This window comes from Bubalus bubalis, chromosome 18 (assembly GCF_019923935.1).
Source record: "Bubalus bubalis isolate 160015118507 breed Murrah chromosome 18, NDDB_SH_1, whole genome shotgun sequence".
In the NCBI taxonomy this organism is placed as follows: domain Eukaryota; kingdom Metazoa; phylum Chordata; class Mammalia; order Artiodactyla; family Bovidae; genus Bubalus; species Bubalus bubalis.
Genome location: NC_059174.1, coordinates 52,551,836 through 52,572,510, shown reverse-complemented (window position 1 = coordinate 52,572,510; position 20,675 = coordinate 52,551,836). Strand labels below are relative to the sequence as shown.

Sequence of the window (20,675 nt, the reverse complement as noted above, 5' to 3'; positions counted from 1 at the left end):
TCCCTCCATCCTGCTGTTGACTGATTCACTAGTAAGAGTTCCAGCATATATGTGTGTGTGTATGGTCCTGTAGCAATCTAACCTCACTCCCTCATGCTGAAAGGAAGGCAGATGATGGGTGTCAGGAGCAAAGAGACCCTGAAGCTTGGTGGATACATTTTTAAGAGTTTTTTATTGGCGACAGTGCAGAACCACGAGGAGGAGGGTAGCGGCCCAGTGCCAGCCAGCCCCAGCCCCCGGGGGGTCAGGTGCAAAATACAAAAAGAATCACAAATACAGCATGGGGTGAGGGGTTTGGGGGTTCAATACATTGTGGTCTACAGGGGCAGGCCCTGCTCACAGCCTCACACTCGCACCCAGAATTCTCAAAGATACAGATTGCAAAAATCTATAATCCCTCAGGCTTACTCACACAAAAAAAATATCAGGTCCCCAACAAACCCAGAGTCAGAAGACGGCTGGAGAATCAGGGACAGTCACGTGGAAAGAGTCAGGTAAAAACTGGCAGAGAACAGACAGAGGCGGGAGAGACACAGGTAAGAGAGAGCCAGAGATGGCCAGAAAACAACCAGAGACAGCCAGAAAAGAGACAGCTAGAGACAGAGGCAGCCGGAGACAGGCAGCCTGGAAGTTTCCAGAAGCAGTGTTTCCAATTCAACGGCATGGCTTTGAGGGCCAACGTGACCTAGGCCAAGGATGCAGAAGCGCTCACACACTCACACGCGCACACACACACTCATATATAATATATTTATTTATACATAATAGATATAAGTGCCTTTCGGAAATCAAGAAAGGGATAAATAGCCACGGAAGTGGGGGGGGGGGCGTCTGGGTTCAGGGCGGGAGCCGCAGGACGGGGCAGTGGAATGTTCTCCATGCAGCACAGAGGGCGGCAGGACCCACCCGATATTAAAAAATATCAATTGGCCTCATGATACAATCCTCATGAGGGGAAACACAGGGAAAGGCAGGGTTAGGGAACCTAAACCGAGAATTGGGGCTGGGGCTGGGCGAGGGGAAGCTAGGATCTTGGGGAACCCAGCCCCTTGGAGTTTGCCAGTCCAAAAATATTAGGGGGTGGTGGGGGTCAAAGCCTCAGCCTTTAAATCTTCTCCGGGAAAATGTCGGGACCCCCTGGCAATCTCCCGTTGCTCTCTTTCTAGAAAGGTTGTGGGAGGCCAAGGCAAGGGAGAAGTTGGCGTCCTAGGCTGGAATAGGGTGACAGGCCTTAAAGAAAAAGGCCAGGGCTTGGTCTGGGGTGCAGAGACGGGGGTCCTGAGGAGAGAGGCCACGTGGATGGATAACTGTCCTCCCCTCTCGATTCTGTCACCCCCTCGAGTCTAACTCATTTTGAGGGGAGAAAGGAGGCAGATGAGGGGAGGGGAGACCACGGAAAGGCTTTGGGGAGTGGGGGGCACAATCCCTCCGGAGGGGTTCTGTCCCACCCGGCTCCCCCCACAATCCGGCCAACTCGTTTCACAGTATAAAACACTCCAGCAGGACAGGCATCACAACGCCCCCTGCTGCCTGAATCAGAGAGGCCCAACAAGGAAGGCCTGGAGGGGAGGCTGTGGGAGGTGGGTGGCAGGCAGGGGGAGAATAATACTATAATCAGAAAGGAGGGCTGGGGGCTGAAAGTAGGGGGAGGCTTAGGAGGCGGGAAATTAAAAATCGGAGCCAGTTTTGCCGGGATGGAGCAGCTGGACGGTCAGGGAGGGAGGTTCACATTTCAGACTAGGTCTGGGTGGAAGGAAGATTAACAAAGGTGGGGGCATCAACTTCCCTTTAAAGGGGGGCTCAATTCGGAGGAGGATCGAAGCACGTGGAAATGTTGGATAAATAAGCTGAGGTCGTGGGGGGCGGCAGGGAGAACCAGCCTAGTCACCCCTGGAAGGGTGGGCGTAGGAGAAACACTTTGGGGGTTTGGTGGCATTTCCTTGTTGGGCCTCTCTGGAGAGAACTCCAGCCCACCCCACAGCCCACTGCCAACACCCCGCTCCCTCCAGCCCAAAGGTGGGCATCCCTCCCGCCCCCACCCCCCATCCCCAGAGGTTGGGTCCAAGTGAAACGGCCCACAGGCAGCACTGGGCAGCCTGGGGGGGTGTCCATCCCCTCCCCACCCCGTGCCCCCAAAGTCACCAGCTCTCTGGCCTCGCCGGGCCGGCAGAAACAAGAGGCGGCACAAAACACAAGGAAGTCCTCCTGTCCGATGGCAGCGGCAGCAGAGGGTCAAACAGGAGAGGCAGGGAAACCACACGCCCGCTTTGTCTCTTCCCCTCTCTCCTCCAGTTCCTCCTCGTCCAAATCTCTCTCCCCTGTGTGTTTGTTTGTTTTGTCTAAAGTTCACAGAGCAAGAAGGGAGGGCGAGTTCAGGGGGTCGGAAGGCTGGTCACTGCCGCTGGTGCGTTGGGCGCCGGCGAACGCGGAGACCTCCGGGCAGGTGAGGACAAACGAGGAAGTGTACGAAGGGTTAACAACGGGGAAGGGGTCGCCGAGGACTTGAACTTCACTGTGTGTAAAGAGAGAAGCTGTCAGGTTGGGGGGTGCGTCTTGGCTGGTCTGGAAGGGCAAGGGCGGTGGTGGCGGGGGCGGCAGCAGCCAGCTGAAACCATCTTCCTTAGTGGATGCTGACCCCGGCAAATCTCTCACCTCCGCCAGCGGGCCCGGCCCGGGCCCCCCGGGCCCCTCTTCGTAGGGGATCTTGCAGCCCGGTTTGTGGGCCACCAGCACAAACTCCAGACGTTCCTTCTCCTTTTGGAGCTCGGCGATCTCCGACTCCAGCTCCGCCTTTTCTTCCTCTAGCTGATCTGTCTCCTGAGGTCCCCAATGGCCACGGTGGAGCACGGAGGAGAGCAAGGAAGGAGGAAAAGGCCGTGAGCGACTGGAGAAGGTGGGTCATGGCTGAAACCAGTTCTCCTACTCTGACGGCTAAGGCCCATGGCTGGAAGGCGGCTCCCAATTGAAAGACCCCCTGAGGTGGAGGCCTGGTGTGCCAGGGGACTTGGGGGAGGGGTCTTGCCTTCTAGGACCCTCAGTCTCCCCATCTGTCCAGTGGCTGTTTGGGAAAGGGCCAGGTACACACGGGAAGTCTCTGGTTGCAAGAGGCACTTGGAGGGTTGTTGAATGAACCAACCATCCTTACTTGTTTTTCATGCCCCCTATTCTCCTCATTACCCTTTCCCCTCTGCCTCCCAGGGAAGAGACCAGGTAGCTCAGGGAAGTAGACAATTTCCCTAATTTCCTCCTAGGTGAGCAGGTCACCCTACAAGCATAAAGTAGAAAACTCTCAGACTGAGGTAGGGCATGAAAATAGAGGGGCACCTTGGCACAGGCCTCCAGCCCAAGATCGAACTACAGGTGGCGGGGGCAGAGGGTGAGGGAATTGACATAGGATTAAAGGATTTCGTTTCTCAGACTCTCCAAAATGTTAAAGCTAGAAGGAACCTGGGAGATTCAATGAGGAGTTGAAGAGATGGAAAACTGAGGCAAAAAGGGTTATCACTTGCCCAAGACCAAAAAAGGGGTATGACTGAAGCATCCCTCTATAAAAGGTCGCTCATAGGTCCCCCTCAGGATAAAGTGAAGGCCAGGCAAGTGGTCAGGGGTGTGAGGGGGTCTTCAACCAGGACAGGGACTGGCCAGGAGTATGTGAGGGTCGGTGTGTGTGAGCTGGCTGACCCCATCTATATCCAGTTCCACATGTGGAACTTCTTGCTCTCAGTTCAGGACAGAGGCATAGGTGGTGGTGGCCAGCAGAAGATAGGGAGAGAGCCCCCCTTCAGCCTTCCCTCAGCCCACCCCACCCCAGGGACCACCCTCACCGCCTGGAGTCGGTCCGTCAGCTCCCTTCGCCGGTTCCTACACTTCGCTGCTGCCAGTTTGTTTCGTTCTCGGCGAACCCTTCTCTTCTCCTCCTCCTCTGGGGTGAGCTGAGTAGGAGAAATAGAGATGGTGAGATCTGGGGACACGGTGTACCTCCCCCTCCATCCTGAACCTCCTCTTCGTCAAGAACCCCCAGGAGTCAGAAAAGGACCAAGTCCTCACTGTGGGGAGGAGGACAGGGTTTCTGCAGCATTGAGGCTGCAGGTGGTCCCTCACCCCAAGAGTGGGAAAGTTCCTGCCTCTCTCTTTTCCTCCCCCCCAGCCCCCAGAGCAAACTCTGATGCCCCTTACTCACCGTCTCCTCTCGGGGTCTCCTAGGCCGGGCTCGAGCTGGGCGGGAAGGCCCAGGTCCACTAGTGGTTCCGCTGGTGGAAGGGCCACCACTGCCACTTGCTCCGCCACTGCTGTAGCCACTCATGCCCGGTGTGGAGTAACTGGTTCCTGGCATGTCATAGGGGTCGACGGCCGGGGGCTGGGAGGCCAGTGGCTGCCCCTGGGACTGGGCCATGGAAGAGATGAGGGTGGGTTGCACAAGCCACTGGAGGTCCTGGCTGGTTGTGATCGCGGTGACCGTGGGCACGAAGGAACCGGGCATTTCCCCAAGACCGGCGCACTCCTACGGGGTGACACATACACACACAGGCGTAGACACACAAACAGAGACACCGACACACACACACCCAACACACATACACACACCGACCCGGTGAGTGAGCACAGGGCCAGCGGGTGTGGATGTGTGTGTCACAGGCAAAAAGCCACAACACCCACCCTTCCACTACACCGTGACGCAGTGGTTAATGAGGATTTCTGTGCAACTGGCTTCTACCTCCTCCTTCTTCCTCGGGGAAAGGTTGCACGGTTCCAGCGGGTGGTGAATCACACCCCGGGTTGGTGACTCTTAGGTGTGGGGGGTGGGGAGGAGGCTGGACACAGCCGGGTGACAGAAGCCCCGGGATGGAGTCACAGCCACACACACAGCCACAACACCCCACCCCCACCCCAGAGGCAAGGGGAGGGAGAGGGAGAGGCCTTAGGCTAAGCCTTCCTCTACACTCACACACATATACACACCCCTCTGAGCGCAGGGATAAGGGACTAGAGGGTCCATGAGACCCCCGTGCAGGGGCGGGGGGTCCCAGTTAAAAGAGTGTTGGGGGACGGGCCTAGGAGTTTAGAACAACGTTTCAAGTAATTGTCTCTCCCCAGAGTGAGACTGACAAGCGACAGGTTACGGTGGGCAGACAAGGACAGCAAGTGAGCAGCCAGGCTCCCTCAGACTGTCGCGGAGGCGGGGTGGGGTAGGTCCTGAGACCCCAAGCCCAAGCAGCGCTCATGTCCCCCCCACCCCCCCACCCCCAAATGTAATCCTAGAACTGCTCGGAAGGCTCAACTACTCTCGCAGGGGGCGTGGTGAGGGATGGGCTGGCTCACTGGCCAATCAGCGCCCCGGAAAATCAGAGGGGGCGGGGCTCCTGGAGACCACCTGGCTGGATCCCCCAGGGCTAGCGGCTTTAGTCCTATTTTCTAACACACAGGAGGCACCCGGCGTCCGGAGCACAGGGAGTGAGAATGTGTCTGTGTGTGCCTGGAGAGGTGGGTGACGGTCACTACGTCTCCCAAAGGAACCTTGGCACACAGACACGCTCTGACCCTGAGAGCGGAGGGACAGGATCCCTGCCAGGTCCTTGCGGACTCATTGGGTCGCAGAAGATCGCTCCTGTGGCGACAGGAATCCCCTCGCTGTGCCTCTAGAGGCCCGTGAAAGAGACCCTAGCGCCGGAGAACCACAGGTTCCGGGGACGAACTGTGGGAAGGAAACTGCGCCCTACAAATAGGAAGCGAAAGTTGATTGGCCACAGCTCGTGCCGCGGCGGCCAATCGGGACGCTGAGCTGCCCCCTCCCTTAGCAACGTGGCCCGGCGTTCCAAAATAGAACGCTCCCGGGACGTCAGGGGCGGGGCGGACGAAGGGGGCGCCACGCGCCGTGCGTGCCCCGCGTCAGACGGAGGATTCCAGCGCGTCAGCCGTTACGCACGGGTCCCCCGTTACGTCTCCGCGCAGGAGGCGGAGGCAGCGCCACCGAGGGTTCGAGGCCCGCCTGCCCGCTGGGTCCAGGGTGACCCGGCGCCGGAGTAGGCGCTAGGATGGAGGAGGAAAAAGAGAGGCGGCTACTGGAAGCTTCTCCGGGATTTCCCTCACCTGCCTAACCTCTCTGGCTTCAGGTTGGTGACTTGAGTGGGGGGCAGTCCCCGAACCGGCTAAAAGTTCTCAGCCCTGCTACCTCACACACGTTGCACTGAACGGCGCGCTATCCCCACCCGCAAAGCTCACCCCTCTGTGTTCCCTCCCTGCGCTCCACGCACACAACCAATTGCAAGCACGTCCGGACTCTGCAGTTTGCAAAGTGCGCCGTGAACCTTCTCCCTGTCAGATCCTAGATTTGGACGTGTTGTATTTGGGGTGAGGGGATTGCTCGCTCCACCCTTGAATTTTAAAAATTTATAAATCACAAAGCAGTACCCCAGCCCTCTAGAACTTACCTGGGAGGCGGCGGCGGTGGGTGGACTGCCGAAGGAGTCCACCGAGGACAGATACTGAGACTCGGCGGAGGGTGAGGAGCTGCACCGGGAGCCGGAGTCGTAGTCTCCGGGGAAAGCTTGAAACATTTCCCTGGGCACAGGGTGGCCCCTGTGACCACGCTGAGGTCGCCGGGAAGCCAAGGCTATGGCCGGGTGGGGGAAGAAAGGTGCGAGTCCGGGGTCAGCCGAGCGCGTCCCCAAAGTGCGCTGTTCGGGGAAACTCAGGGTGGGGGCAGCGTCCCGCTCCAACAATGGCAAAGTTTCCGTGTAATTCCTTTGCGGTGCCCAGGCCCCCACAAGATGCCGCTGTGCCTCCTGATAGTCTAGGCTCCGTAGGACCCGGGGGCGAGGGGGGATCGCTCCCCCAGAGGCGGAAAGCTCTGTCCTGCTGTACAGAATCTGCTTCGGGTGCGATCACCTCCACGCGTCCGGCGGGTCCCACGGGGGAGGAGGGAGTAGTAAAGAAGACGAAAAAAAAAGTCGATCCTCCGAAATAAAATGTAGAATTATCTAGAAGAATCCTTCCAAAAACTTTCCGGAAGAAAATAAACCGAATTTCACAGCCCCCAAGAAGAAGAACCACAACAATCAAGTTCCAGCTCCGCGTGTCCCAGCCTTGACCGTAGATCTCAGTCTTATGAATGAAGCTCGGAGCCGCCAGCCTGTATTTATATGCCTGGGGCCCGGCCCCCTTGTTGACGTCACCCGTCCCTCACTCGGCAAACTTCTCGATATCTCCGGCCCTTGTGAACCCAGCCCCGCACCGTCCGGCAAGAGGTCTGTCTTAGCCTCGATCTGATCATCTGCATCACCTTCGTGGCCTTGGGGGTCTTGGGGGCTGCATTCTGGAGCACTCGGCGGGAGGGGATCCCGGCCGGTCTCCCCGGAGTTCCTGTGACGCAATTAGCCATATAAGGAGCTCGGCCGGCGCGGCTGTGTTTGTTTGGTATCCTAGCAATTACGTCAGAGGGAATCCCTCGCTCGCTCGCTAGCTCGCGCGCTCACCCGGCGCGCCTGCGGAACCCGCCCGCGCCTGCGCAGTCCAGCGCCGCCCGGGGGACGGGGGAGGGCTGGTATTAATAGGTTATTAGACTGCCCCGGCAAAGGATCCAGGCTGGGGAGACCCCAACTGGGGGGTCCATATCTCTCTGCCCCCCCCTCCCATTTCCCCTGATGGTGCAGCGCCCTCTCTCGAGAGGAAGGTCAATCTCCTAAAGGAGACTCTGGCTCTGTGGTTGTAGTCACATAGGCGGGGAAACTGAGTCCCGAGACGGGTGGGTAGGACTCTGATGCTCCCGGTGAAAGAGGAGGTGAGGGTGGAGTCCCTAGGCTCGTACAAGCTTCTGCCCTGACTAGTTGTGCAATCTTGAAAATATATATATATATATTTTTTTTCCTCTCTGAACTTCAGCTTCACTTTTCCCGGATGGACAAAGAGTGTGTATCTTGGACCCTGCTGCCCCCAGAGGTGCGGCGTTTGGGAGGTACGCGGGTTTGCGGGGGAAGGGGAATGAAACTTGGGGTGAAGTGCCCCTGCTGCTGCTGGTGCTCCCCTTTCTGCTTTATAATCCTATCCGTAGTCAGAAATATGTGTGACGGCGGTGCGGGGTGGGGTGGGAAATAAATGATAGTAATAATAATGATATAATAATAATAGATGCCACGTATTTAGCATTTACCAGATACCGGCTCTTGTACTAAGCCTTTCAATACAAGGTTTTCAATCCTTGTACAGCTTCAGAAGTTTAAGGGAGGAAAATCTTCATTTTATAAAAGAGAAGGATAGATCGCGACTTGCCCAAGATCTCATCTCAAGAAATTCAAACCCAGAATTCTCGTTCTCTTCCTGACTTCCGAGAGCTGCCTGTTTCAGTGAAACTCCCTGAAGAACCTGGGTGTTGGGATTATTTAAATAACAGCTTCCATTGGTGGGGAGTGATACGCCTTGCAAACCTGTCCCTATCTGCTCACAGCATACACTATTATAACCCAGGTTCCAGGTCGGGCTGGGGGGCCACGGCGGGGGGCGTGGCGTGGGTGGGAACAAGCTGCTTACCTGGCTATCCAGTTAGGAAATGTGGTTCAAGAGTCTAATTAGGGTATTTCAGACCCCGCAGCCTCTAACTCTTGAGCACCCATTGGTAAGGATCTCACCAGGTGCTTCATAAACCTGAGTTCCTGGCATTTCCCTCCCAGGTTGGAGCCTGGCTCAGCCAGGGCACAGAGGAAGAAGCACCTTAAAACTGTTGAATCCCACAGGCCCAGAGAGAGGGAGGGCTGGCTCCTGGTCACACATTAGGTATGAAGCCAAGTTGGGGGGGTTAGGTCTTTCCTCATTCCCAGAAGACTTTTGATTCCCTGTCCCCAAAGTGGGGAGGAGGGAGGGAGATGGGGAAGGCTGAAGGGACATGGGCTCAATACAGGGAGGTTGAGAAAAAAGCCCAGCCTCAAACACCTCGTTCCCCCACGCCCCCTCTGTCTGCCACCAGTCTGGGAGTAGGGAGGGGACTAGAAGATGACACAGCAACCACCAGCAGGCGGTGACTCGGCTCCAGCATCAGACAGGGAGTGACCCCTCATTCCTGTTCTGTCCAAGCCCCTCATCTCCTCTCCCACGGAATAAAAGAGACACATAAATGCCTACCCTCGCTGCCCAGAGACCTTCATACCCCAACCGAGGTGGCCCATATGACCACACAGCTGCTGGCATATCCTCAAAGGGGCATAGTTGGGCATTCAGGTTTCACACACACACACACACCCCACACATAGAAACACACCTTCACGTGGTTACCAACACATATGACAGGCACATCCTTACTATAGATACTTGTGGTTGCTCTTTACACACAATGACAATTGTGTGTTAATTCTTCTGAGCACTTGTATTAATTTATTTGATTCTCACAACACTCCTATGAGGTAGGAACTATCATTTTACAGGCGAGGAAATAGAGGCCCAGAGAGGTGAAGTCACTTGTCTAGAGTCACACAGCAAATTAGTGGCAGAGCTAGGATAAGAATGTGGCCCCTGCTTTTAATTATTATTAAATGAGTTATGTACATTGACATATTCACAGGCAGATGGTGACGCTCACGCAGGCACTGGGCATTTACGACCCTCCTCCCCCTGCCCCCTTGCCCACAGGCAGACCTAGAAACTAGGCGCCTTGGGCTTACATTCTGACCCCACCACTTAGTAGTTGGATGAACTTGAGCTGGTGAAGTCTGGAGCCTGTTTTCTGTCCTTGGAAAAGAGGAGAAATAGTGCCCAGCTTATGACGCTGGTGAGAGGATTATGTGAAGTGAATATCTTGGAACATGCCTGGCACAATGGAAGGGCTTGTTTTGTTTTTAAAACAAAGCCACCCTAGGACTTGCCTGGCAGTCCAGTGGTTAAGACCCTGTACTTTCAAGGCAAGGTACGTGGGTTCAGTCCCTGGTCAGGGAACTAAGATCCCACATGCTGTGCTACCAAAAAAAAGAAATTAATTCATTTTAAAAAGAAATAATGATAAAAAATAAAACAAAGCCACCAGACACACCAGATCACATTGCAGTTTTCATGAGTCCTGAGTACTTTTGCCTCCGTGGGCCTCTTTCTCCATAAAGACATCTTTAAAAGTATTTTTTCATGACTGCATTGGTATAAAGACAAATACTGAATATTAAAACATTTCACTTGACCTAGAAGTTCAGTTCTTCTTGGATTTTATTGGGTTGGCCAAAAAATTTGTTTGGGTTTTTCCAGAAGATGTTACGGAAAACCCCGAATGAACTTTTTGGCCAAGCAAAGAAAGGCAATTAAGCACTTATATGGGCCCCTAAAGTTATCATAGGTCCTAGTACCATGCCCTCTGCACCTAAGGGAAAAATTGGCCTTGAAGACATACCACACACACACACACACACACACATACACACCCTCGCATTCACGAAGTCTCACTCGAGCATACACGCAGACATGCATACCTTGCCCTTGCAGCATGGCGGGGGCAAGGCAAGTCTTCCTCCATGAGGCTCAATTCCAGGGAGCTTCCAGGAGGAGGAGGACTTGAGTGTAGGGGAGAGGGCAGGACCCCTGCTCGGGCTCCCAAGAGTCTGGGCTCCGCAGGTGATGGGGAGCACGGGGACCCTGAGCCTCCTGTTCCTGTTGGGGGTGGGGAAGCAGTGACAGCTGCGTTTGCTCAGAGCATCCTGTAAACAGCCCGGGAGGCCCAGTTCTGCCAAAGGGAGCCCTCATTCTTTCGTTCTTCCTTTGGCAAAACCCTTGCTACTGTGTTCCTCAGAATCCCCACCCATAGGGCAAGAAGGTTGGATGGCCATGGGCTCTCAAAGTTCTTTCCGGCTCTGAAATTTAATAGTAAAAATGACAAGGAGAGGCTTCCTGGTGGCTCGGTGGTGAAGCATCTGCCTGCCAATGCAGGAGACATGGGTTCAATCCCTGGCCTGGGAAGATCCCACTTGCTGTGGAGCAACTAAGGCCCTTTGCCACAACTGTTGAGCCTGTGCTCTAGAGCCGGGGAACCGCAGCTGTTGAGCCCACGCACCTAGAGCCTGTGCTCTGCAACAAGAGAACCTACCGCAAGTGAGAAGGCCAAGCACCGCAACAAAGAGTAGCCCCCACTCCCACAGCTAGAGAAAGCCTGCACAGAAGACCCAACACAGCCCAAAATACATGAATGAAATTATAAAAAAAAAAGAGGAGGAAGATACGGGAAGTAAACACTTAGCTCTGCTCACATGAATTCTCTCAGTTAATCCTCACACTACATCAGCCCCATAAGTAGGTTCTGATATTATCCCCATTGTACAGAGAAGGAAACTGAGGCACAGGGAGGTTAAACCTGAGAACAGGGTTTTTCAGCTGTTTCTGTGAAATCAAACCAGCGGGGGAATCTGGTTACGATGCATGTCTGGTATAGTCTTTTGTGTTTCCAGGCAGCCCCTGTGTGATTCCAAGGCTCTGGATCCAAAAGACAGGTCTATGAGAGTTTCTGATGCTGAGCGGAGAGGGTGCACATGTGTGGGTGTAGGTTCTACTGCAGTGACTGTGACCTCCAAGAGGGTATAGCCGAGCTGGTTAGTAACTGCTGGCTCCTCCGGGCCCAGGGTTAAGTAGTAAGTGTTACTGGCTGGCTGGGCCCACTCTCCATTGAGCAATCCTGGAGGCCCCCTGGAGGTGGTGTCTGTGGAGTTTCAGGGAAGCAGAGCAGTCCAGACTTGGGACTCTTGGCTTGCCCTTACTACCCCTGCATCCTGCATTCAAACTCCTCACTACCACAGCCCACAAGGTCTGGCATGACCTGGCTGGGGCCGACCACCCCAGTCTCGCCTCCTCCTCCTCTTCTTTGTGTGGTCTGTCTCCCTGGTCTTCAAATCTTTGCATGTGCTCTTCCCTTTGCCTGGAGCATGCCCCCTTTTCCTCCCTCTAGCTCATACTCTCTTCCTCCAGGTCTCAGCTCCTCTGTTCCCTCCTCCAGGAAGCCTTCCCTGGGTTAGCACCCTTCCGTTAGAGAGCCCCCCTCCCCTCTATGCCTGTCTGGGTTCATCACTCTCTGGGGACAATCTGCTCTTCTTCATTGGGGTGTATTATTATTCAGACCTGAGTCGAGGTTGTCCAAGTCACAGCCACATCCCCAGCACAGTGCCAGGTACTCAGCAGGTGCTCAGTAAATATTTGTTGATTAAATAATTCTTCATCATCCACTCACTTACTCAGTTATCAACTCTGACAGACTGCCTTGGACAGAAACATATCTGTTCCTTTGCCATTTCATGGATTGAAGGGGGAAGATGCTATAGACTAACTGACAGGCAGCACGGCTGTACACGGGTGTAGGGACCTGGCTCTCAGTGTTGATAAACAGTCGCCTGTCTGTCCTCCCTGCCTTTTCCCAGCTGAGCTGGTGACCCTGGGTCCTCCCAGGGTTGAGGTGGACACATCCGTCAGGGGTGGGAAGGAGGAGGCTTGGTTTACAGAATCCAAACTGTGGAGACAAAAAGACAGACACACAGGCAGACAACACAAATGTGCATGCACACAAAGAACTAAACAAACACACAGTCACACACACAGCTTAACACACACTCTCGTGCACACACACTGCAGAAATGTATAGACAACAGATACTGACAGGCGTACAACTCTACACACACAAACTGGCAGAGCTAGGCACCCCCACTGCCACGGAGAGGCCCCCAGGGCTGTGGACTGGCAGAATTTCTTAGCTACCCACATTTGTGTGGCGGTTCCCGCCTCCAAGTCAGTCGGACACAAGGAAGCCTCACAGTCTTGCTCAGAGTTGCATACAAACCTACAGAACAAGGCACACAGAGACACAGCATCACACACTCAGATCCCATTTCTGTGTACCCTCTTTCCCACGCATGCTCACAGCTACACACACGCAGTTTCACGTGTGAGGGCATGCAGACACTGCTAAGCAGGGGCTACTCTCAGATGCTGACTTGTATCAGGCCCTGGTCCAGAGGCCCTGTGAACTCCGTCACTGTGGGAGCCAACCTCTCACCCATCCCAACTCAGACCCACACAGTGTGATGGTGTATCACTGGCTATAACCACTCTAGGCACTGGGGGGATGGGAGTGCTTAGGGAGGCCTGAGCAAGTCAGGAGGACTTCCTGGTGGAGGTGGGTCTGGGCAACTACTGTCAAATCCTGAAAAGATTTAGATAAGGAGGGAGTCTGTGAAAGCACTCTCTCCCTACTATAGACATCCAAGACCAAAGAGAGGAAGCAGGAGAGCCTGCAGGAAGCTAAAAGGAAGGACCGACCAAGGTGGTAAGGATAACAGTTTTGGAGACCTTTCCAGCTGCACTTTGAATGAAAATAGTAGTAGTATTAACAATAGCTGGCAGTCACTTGAGAAAACTACCCATGTGCCAGTTGCTCCATACAGATCCGCTGTATTTTCTTAAGTCTTCTGATACACTATAAGGAGGGCACTAGCTGTGTGACTCTGGCAAGCAACTTCTCTGATCTCAGTTTCCTCATCTGTAAAATGCAGATAATAACAGCACCTCCCTCCTAGCATTTTGAGGAATAAATGAGTTTGTATGTAAAAATGCCCAGAACAGTGCCTGGCAGAAAATACGTTCCCTGTAAGTGTAAGCTGCAATGGCAATAATTATTATTAGCCCCATTCAGTGGATCAGGAAACCGAGGCCAGGAGTCCGTAGGGAACTTGCCCAACCTGCAGGTTTGTGTGAAGTGAAGACTGGTTCCGACACGGGTAGTGGGGCTCTGGGGTAGTGGGTGGGGGAGGCAGGGCCTCCCCACTTTGGGGTGTGTGTGTGCTTGCGTGCGTGCGTGCGTGCGTGCCTGAGCACACATAGGGTGATTCCATTGTTCTCTGCGCAAACACCCAGACCCCATCCCACCCCTAGCAGGTCATCTAACTGCTAGCCGCAACCCACAGCCTCCCAGTCATACCCGCTGCGGGTTTCCTCTTTACGGCCCAGGGGCCTCCCCACCGGCTGACCCCCTCCCCCGCCTCCCCTTCTTGCACCTTGAGGATGCCTGTGGCTGGACTGGGTGGTCTCAGGCTGGAGCTGCCCCATCCCTGACTCAGGCCTGTGCCCCCTCACTGACCTGAATGCGGCCTGCCTGGCCCCCACAGCCAGACAGCCACGCGGGGGTGTCATGGGGGGGGTGTCACAGTGGGCCACGTGCCCGCACCCGGGGTGGCTGAATTCCGCCTGTGATTCAGTCGGCTTGTCTGGGTCGCCGGGGGTGCCCTGGTCTGTGATGTCAGCGGCCAGGTATGTGTCCGGGGTTTCTCTGAGTGTGACTCAGGCCCAGAGCTACCCTCTCCCTCCTGCAGACACTCTGGGCAGCTTTCCAGGGCTGGCGGCCGGCAGGCAGCCTGACGCTCCCTTCCCGGCCCCCTCCACACCCTCCACACCCCTGAGCTGTGGGAACAGCTGACTAGGGGACCGACAGGAGGCAGATTCCAGAGGCTCAGACCCCAGGCCAGCCCCAGCAGCCCACCGGGACCTCCCCACCTCCCCTGGAGACCAGGACTCACAGATTGTTATGGGATGGAATTCATTCATTAACTTATTCATTCAAGCACCATTCAAACATATGTTCTCAGCACCTCTCCTGTGTTAGGCTCTCCAGACACTGGGGATAGAACTGAGAATAAGACAGAAATTCCTCACAGTGCCCCATCAGAGCCTGCAAGTTGTATAATATTATTATTGCTATTGTTATCCCCCCTCCCCAGATCCCACCAGGCTGTAAGACTCAGGTTAGTTTCTGTTCCTCCAGGCAGCTGTCCAAACAGTTCCAGTTCCTTTTAATCCTTGGCTCCCAAACAGTCCCTGGGAGGAAGTCCTTTCAGGAGTCTGACCTTCAGCCAGCCTGCCGCAGCAGGTGCCTCTCCTTCCCTCTTGGACTTTCCTCGTTCCCCGTCCCAATGAATGATTTAAGCCTCTGTTCTCCCCAGCCTCAAACTCTTACCCTCCACTGGCTTCCCCAGAACCTGAGCTTCACCATGATGATCATGATCGGCCTAGCAGACACCAAGGGCTCCCTAGGTCCTTATACCAGGGTCAAGACTTAGAGATACACCTTCATCTGGTCACAGCCACCCGTGGAGGAGGCCTGTTGTCATGCCCATTTTATAGGAAGGGAACTGACGCTAAACCACACAGCTAACGCCTGAGCCTATAACTCATGTTCTGGACACATGCTTACAGGGCACACACAGAGAGGAAGTAACAATACTGCTGACAGTCAAGTGTGGTATTTTGTAAAAGTTTATTCTGTGCTGAGCACTTTCTAAACGTTCTCTGTAGGAACTCATTTACTCCCCATGGCAGTCCCATGAGTGCGGGCAATTATTATTCCCATTTTACAGATGAGAAAACTGAGGTCCATAGAGGTCTTAATGCTAATACGGTTCAAGTCCACAAATACTGACTGAAATCCAGCTATGTTTCCCAGTGTGGTGGTGCTGAAAATTAGAGCTATGCAACTGGACATGGCTTACCCAGAGCCACAAAGCTAGAAGGCACACACAGGAGACACAGAACCATGCACACAGTTACACAGATGTGCACTCAACGTGGACACATGAGTCACAGATTCATTTACTCAACAGTAATTACTGAGTACCTACTGTGTGCAGAGAAGTGCTGGGGATCCAGCGGTGACCACCACAGCCCTAGGCCCTGTCCTCATGGAGCACACAGCCCCAGGGGGGAGACAGCAAACAAAGAAATATATGTGACTAAAGACTGATCAATTCTGTGCAAAGAACTGAGAGAGAACTGACGGACAAACGCAGCCACCTGCACAGTTGCACACAGATGACCACACACAGAGGTCCAGAACTACACACATGCACACACACAGAAAGGCAAGCTAAGAGCAAGACTGTACACATCCAAATGTATGTATCTGTAAGTACTGTGTATATAGGTACTCACACAGTCATATTTCACATACGATCACACAAAAAGACTCAAGTACACACACCCAACACACAGTCAGCAGGGTTTAGATACCCATACATCCAGTTGGTGGTGGTGGTGTAGTCGCTAAGTCATGTCCAACTCTTGCAACCCCATGAACTGTATAGCCCAGGAAGCTCCTCTGTCTATGGGGTTTCCCAGGCAAGAATATTGAAGTGGATTGCCATTTCCTTCTCCAGTACATCCAGTTACACAAGTGCAAACTGGGGAAACCACTCGCTGAGTCCGTCAGTTGCTCTCACACACACACGAAGGAAGCCCTCATAAGCATGCTCTCACACCGGAAACCCCAGATAGACACTGTCACGGACAGAATCACTCACCTACAGTCACAACCATTCACAGTCAAACATCCAGTTTTTTTCTCTCTGCTTGGAGATTTGCCCCAGCCCTGGTCACATGAAGCTACTGGTTGGGGGGTGTTGGGGGTGTGTGTTGGGGATGAGTTATTAAAACCTCCCAGCTGTGGACAGCTTCCCGGACACAGGATGGAAGGACTTTGGGCTGCCTGTCTGATAAAAAGAGCTTCGAGGAAGACAGGCAAGAAACCCCGAGGGGAGCAGGGAAAGGAGCGGGAGGGAGCTCTAGCGCTGTGGCTCCGGGTGTGTGTGTGTGTGCCCTGCTAGCCTCCCCTGGTTGGGACCCCCAAACTCAACAGCCCACCCAGGAACCCGGGAGTCTGAGGCAAAAGCAGAAGGCCAGAGAAGTGTGCTTGGATCTATTTTAGTTGTTATTATTTGGGGGAATGTGAGACAGCCACCGCACGGGAGATGCTGGACAGACAGACATGCCGGGGAGGAGGGGGCGCAGACGGACAGATACCCAGCGGAGGCGGTCCTAGGTCAGACAGGAGGAGCGGGTGACAAGCAGACGGCGGCTGTCTAAAGGGAAACCGGCAATTTGGGGGCCTGGTTCTCCCCCGCTCCATCACCGCAGCGCCCCCCCACACCAGGCTCCCGGACTGCTCGTCTGTCCGCCCGGGCCGGTCCTGGGTGCACCCTGTGCGGCCGCGCGGCCAGGCCCGGGACAAACAGCCTTCACGTTGCTAAGCGACGGCGTTCCACAGCCCGTCGCGTCACCGCGTCTGCGCGGGCGGGGGGGCGGTGAGCACGGAGACGGCGGCTGAGTCGTTTGTTGACGTTGCCTGGCGACCGCCGAGGCGCTGCCAGGCAACGCCGGCCGACTGTTCATTCTCTTAAAGAGGCAGGACCATTTTACTGGATCCGGCTGGACCGCGCGGCGGGGACTGAGGCTCTGCAGGGAGAGGGGAGGGTCGCTGCCCAGGCGTTGGGGAGATTTAGGTAATCGGAGGCTGACTTACACCCTCTGGAGTAGAGAAAAGGATATAAGCTGGGGACCGTTGATATTTGAACTAAAGTTTTTAAGATGTTAGTACAAGATGTTAAATCGATTGCACACGTGCATAGGCGCACTTGTAGGCACGCACTTCCACGGGAGAGTGGGTGGCAAAGATAAACCGATAGAGAGACGTGGGTTCAAATACCCTCTCTGTGACCTTGACCTGTAACTTCTTTTTTCTGAGCATCTTTGCTTCCTGAAATGGGAGTGATAGCATCACCCACCTCCAGAACTCAGACTGTATGAAATCCTGTTAAGTACTTAGTACATAGTAAGTGCTCCGTACATAACAGGTGAAATTATATTCTTTAATAACTGAGTTCTTTCCCTACCTCACTGGGATTTGGAATGAGATGGTATTTGTAAAGTACTTACTGCAGCACAGAGTGCTAAATACACAGGGGCTGTCATATTAGTGCTGATGTTTTAACTATCATTTCCTCTACTCTGTAAAATAACACATCACAGGGCATTGTCAGTCATCGCCTTTCTTTGTGTCTTGGGGTGCAAAGGCAAGGAAATCAGGCAGATGTGATTGGAATTTTTGTTCTACTGGCCCCTGGCTGTGTGACCTCAGACAAGTGCCTTGCCTTCTCTGACCCTCTGCTTTCTCCTCAGTGAAACCTGTGAGCTCTCACTTCTCACATAGTCACTTCCAGGTAACGGTCCTGGGTGAGGGGTCTGCTGTCATTGGGTGTGTCAGGTCACTGCCCCATGTCTGCAGCATGACTCATGGGGCTACATTATGTAAAGCTCTTAGATTCTGCACAGAGGGCAGGTTATATAAACGTGTTTTATGTGCATCCTACATGTCGAGCCTAGGGAGGGGACCTGGCTTGCTAAGCCTGCAATTGCCAAACTGTGGCACTGGCTGCTTCTAGGAAGTCAAGCCTATCATGTATATTGCCTCATTCAAAATATGCCTCTGTTGGGGTCTCTCTATCCCCCTAAATGCTGTGTCTCAGTCTCTGTCTCTTAATATGTCTTCAATTTCCCTCTTCATCTCTCTGTCTCTGTTATGCTATCTCTGTGCTTTTCTGTCACTCTCTATCTCTGTTCCCCTGAGTTCCTTTCTGGGTTTCTGCCTCCCTCCCACTCCCCTTTCTCTGGGTTTTTATCCATTTCTGAGTCTCCCTCTGTGTCTCTGTGATTCTCTTTGTTTAACTCCCAAATTTGTTCCCAGAGTCCACTGATTCTGAACAGCACCAATCCCCTCCCAACTGAGTGCTGTGGGTGTCGGGATGGTTCCTCTGCTCCTTGGGCCTCTGCTCTTCTCTTTGTGCAAAATCAGATGGAGTACCAAGTGGCACTAAAGATAAAGAACCTGCCTGCCAATGCAGGAGATATAAATGATGTGGTTCGATCACTGGGTCAGGAAGATCCCCTGGAGGAGCGCATTGGCAACCCACTCCAGTATTCTTGCCTGGAGAATCCCATGGACAGAGGAGCCTGGCAGGCTACAGTCCATGGGGTTGCAAGGAGTCAGACACGACTGAAGTGACTTAGTATGCACGCACGGCAGTGCAGATTGACAGGGAGCCCCATCTCCTGGGCAACTTGATAAAGGTGGATTGCCTCAGTCCCACACCCAAAAGCTGTGGGTCAGAAACTCAGAGAAGGAGGTGGCAGAGATTATGACCTGTGAAAGTCTGCCTGAGAGATTCTGAACAACTTATCTGAGGCCTCCACACGTGTCCTGATGCCAGGTGTTGTTTTTTTAATGGCTTTTAATTGAAGTATAGTTAATTTACAATGTTGTGTTGGTTTCAGGTGAATAGTGAACTGATTCAGTTATGTGTGTGTGTATATATACATATTTATATACATATATACATATTTATATACTCTTTTCCACATTCTTTTCCCTTGTAGATTATTACAAAATATTGGGTATAGTTCTCGGTGCTGTACATAGGTCCCTGTTGGCTGATGCCAAGTTCTGATGCCACATAATAGGTGAGGTTCCATGGAGACATGGCCAGGGACAAGAGTGATCTCCCCTGCAGGTAGAGGGACCTGAGTGTGGACAGAGCAGGGGGTCAGGGTGCGGAGAGAGACAGATAGCAAGACACAGACAGACAGAGACAAAAAGATAGAGGCAGAGAGATACGGAAACAGAGAGATAAAGCCAGAAATTGCATTTTCTGCACACTGCCTGTAAATGCACCTTCATGGTGGAGGGCCACGTACCTACCTGCGTGCGTGTGACTGTATTCAACAGGTCGCTGCAGGCAGCACTGGGGTGTGCCGGGTCCAGTGCTGGGACTGAGTGTGGGAAGCAGATGCTGGGCTGGGAGGTTCTGGGTGGACCCTCTCTACATGTACCTGCCTGCCTTTAAGCCAGTGTCCCGGGCCAGCATGGGTAACTAGCTGACAACTGGGTGCGGCTAATGAGGATATAGCTCCAGGGGTCCTGGGGCCCACGTGGATAAATTTGGGTATAGCTCCAGACTCCGAGGGTGTTGTGGACTTAGGAAGAGCCAACCTAATAGAGGGGTACCATCTTTGGAGCCAGACTGAGCTGACTCCTTAGGCAAACTGAGTGACCTCTGGGAGCCTTGATTTCTGCATCTGTAAAATGGGGAGGATAAGGACTTGTGTGAGGCTTTTGTGAGCTCTCTTTCACAAAATGGTAACTGCTGCCATCTATTGAGGGCTTGCCATGAATGTGCCTGTCAGCAAATTCTGTAGCTCTGCCTTCAAACATCTCCAGAATCTCATTCCTGTTGCCCCTTGTCCGAGTCACCGTCACCTCTTGCCTGGACTATTGCCTGGCTCACCTTGCTGGTCTGCCTGCCTCCACTCTGGCCTCCCAAAGCCCATTCCCCACATACAGCTGGAGGGATGGTGTTTAAATCAAAGTCAGTTCATGTCCCTCTTTTGCTCAAAACCCTCCCCTGGTGTCTAACTCACCCAGAGTAAAAGTCAAGGCCCTCGCCATGGCCCATAGGCTCCTTGTCTCTGCCACTCTCCCTCCCCTCCCTTTCTCTGCTCCAGCCACACCAGCCTCCTCCTGTTCCTCCAACACACCAGGCATGTTCCCTCCTTAAGGCCTTTGCATCTGCTGCTCTCTCTGACCCGGATGCTCTTGACCCAGATATCTCCACGGCTCCTTTCTCACCAACTTTCAGTCTTTGCTCAAAGAATCACCATCTCATGTCAGCCTTCTCTGACCACCCTCTTTGAACTGGCAACTTCAACCCTCCCTTCCTCTCTACCTCCCCAGCACTGCTCCTTTCCAATGTGCTATGTAAGCTCCATCATCTCCTTCCCCACTCCCAAAGTGTGAGCTTCTGGGAGGAAAGGGACTTTAATCTTGTTCACTGTTGAATTGCCAGAGCTTACCA

The 20,675-nt window shown here is 53.8% G+C and overlaps 2 protein-coding genes across 2 annotated transcripts in view; one reads left to right on the top strand and one right to left on the bottom strand.

Moving 5' to 3' along the window:
- Window positions 1-153: 153 nt before the first annotated feature.
- FOSB (FosB proto-oncogene, AP-1 transcription factor subunit) lies at window positions 154-6,562 on the bottom strand. Its single transcript, XM_006067512.4, has 4 exons — window positions 6,429-6,562; window positions 4,181-4,501; window positions 3,825-3,932; window positions 154-2,817 (listed from the first exon to the last, which is right to left on the bottom strand). The coding sequence occupies exons 1-4, from the start codon at window positions 6,552-6,554 to the stop codon at window positions 2,347-2,349; spliced, it is 1,026 nt and encodes a 341-aa protein (XP_006067574.1). The 5' UTR covers window positions 6,555-6,562; the 3' UTR covers window positions 154-2,346.
- Window positions 6,563-7,104: 542 nt separating this feature from the next.
- ERCC1 (ERCC excision repair 1, endonuclease non-catalytic subunit) overlaps window positions 7,105-20,675 on the top strand; it is a 49,733-nt gene continuing 36,162 nt past the window's right edge. The window contains exons 1-2 of the mRNA XM_025269329.3: window positions 7,105-7,244; window positions 7,879-7,951. Coding sequence (XP_025125114.1) covers window positions 7,105-7,244; window positions 7,879-7,951 — 213 coding nt within the window. The remainder of the gene's footprint in view (window positions 7,245-7,878; window positions 7,952-20,675) is intronic.

Coding starts and splice junctions, on each gene's coding strand:
- FOSB (XM_006067512.4), bottom strand. CDS start 6,554: ATGTTTCAAGCTTTCCCCGGAGACTACGACTCCGGCTCCCGGTGCAGC. Junction 4,502..6,428: donor CCACCGCCGCCGCCTCCCAG/GTAAGTTCTAGA, acceptor GTCACCCCGTAG/GAGTGCGCCGGTCTTGGGGA. Junction 3,933..4,180: donor GGAGACCCCGAGAGGAGACG/GTGAGTAAGGGG, acceptor TCTCCTACTCAG/CTCACCCCAGAGGAGGAGGA.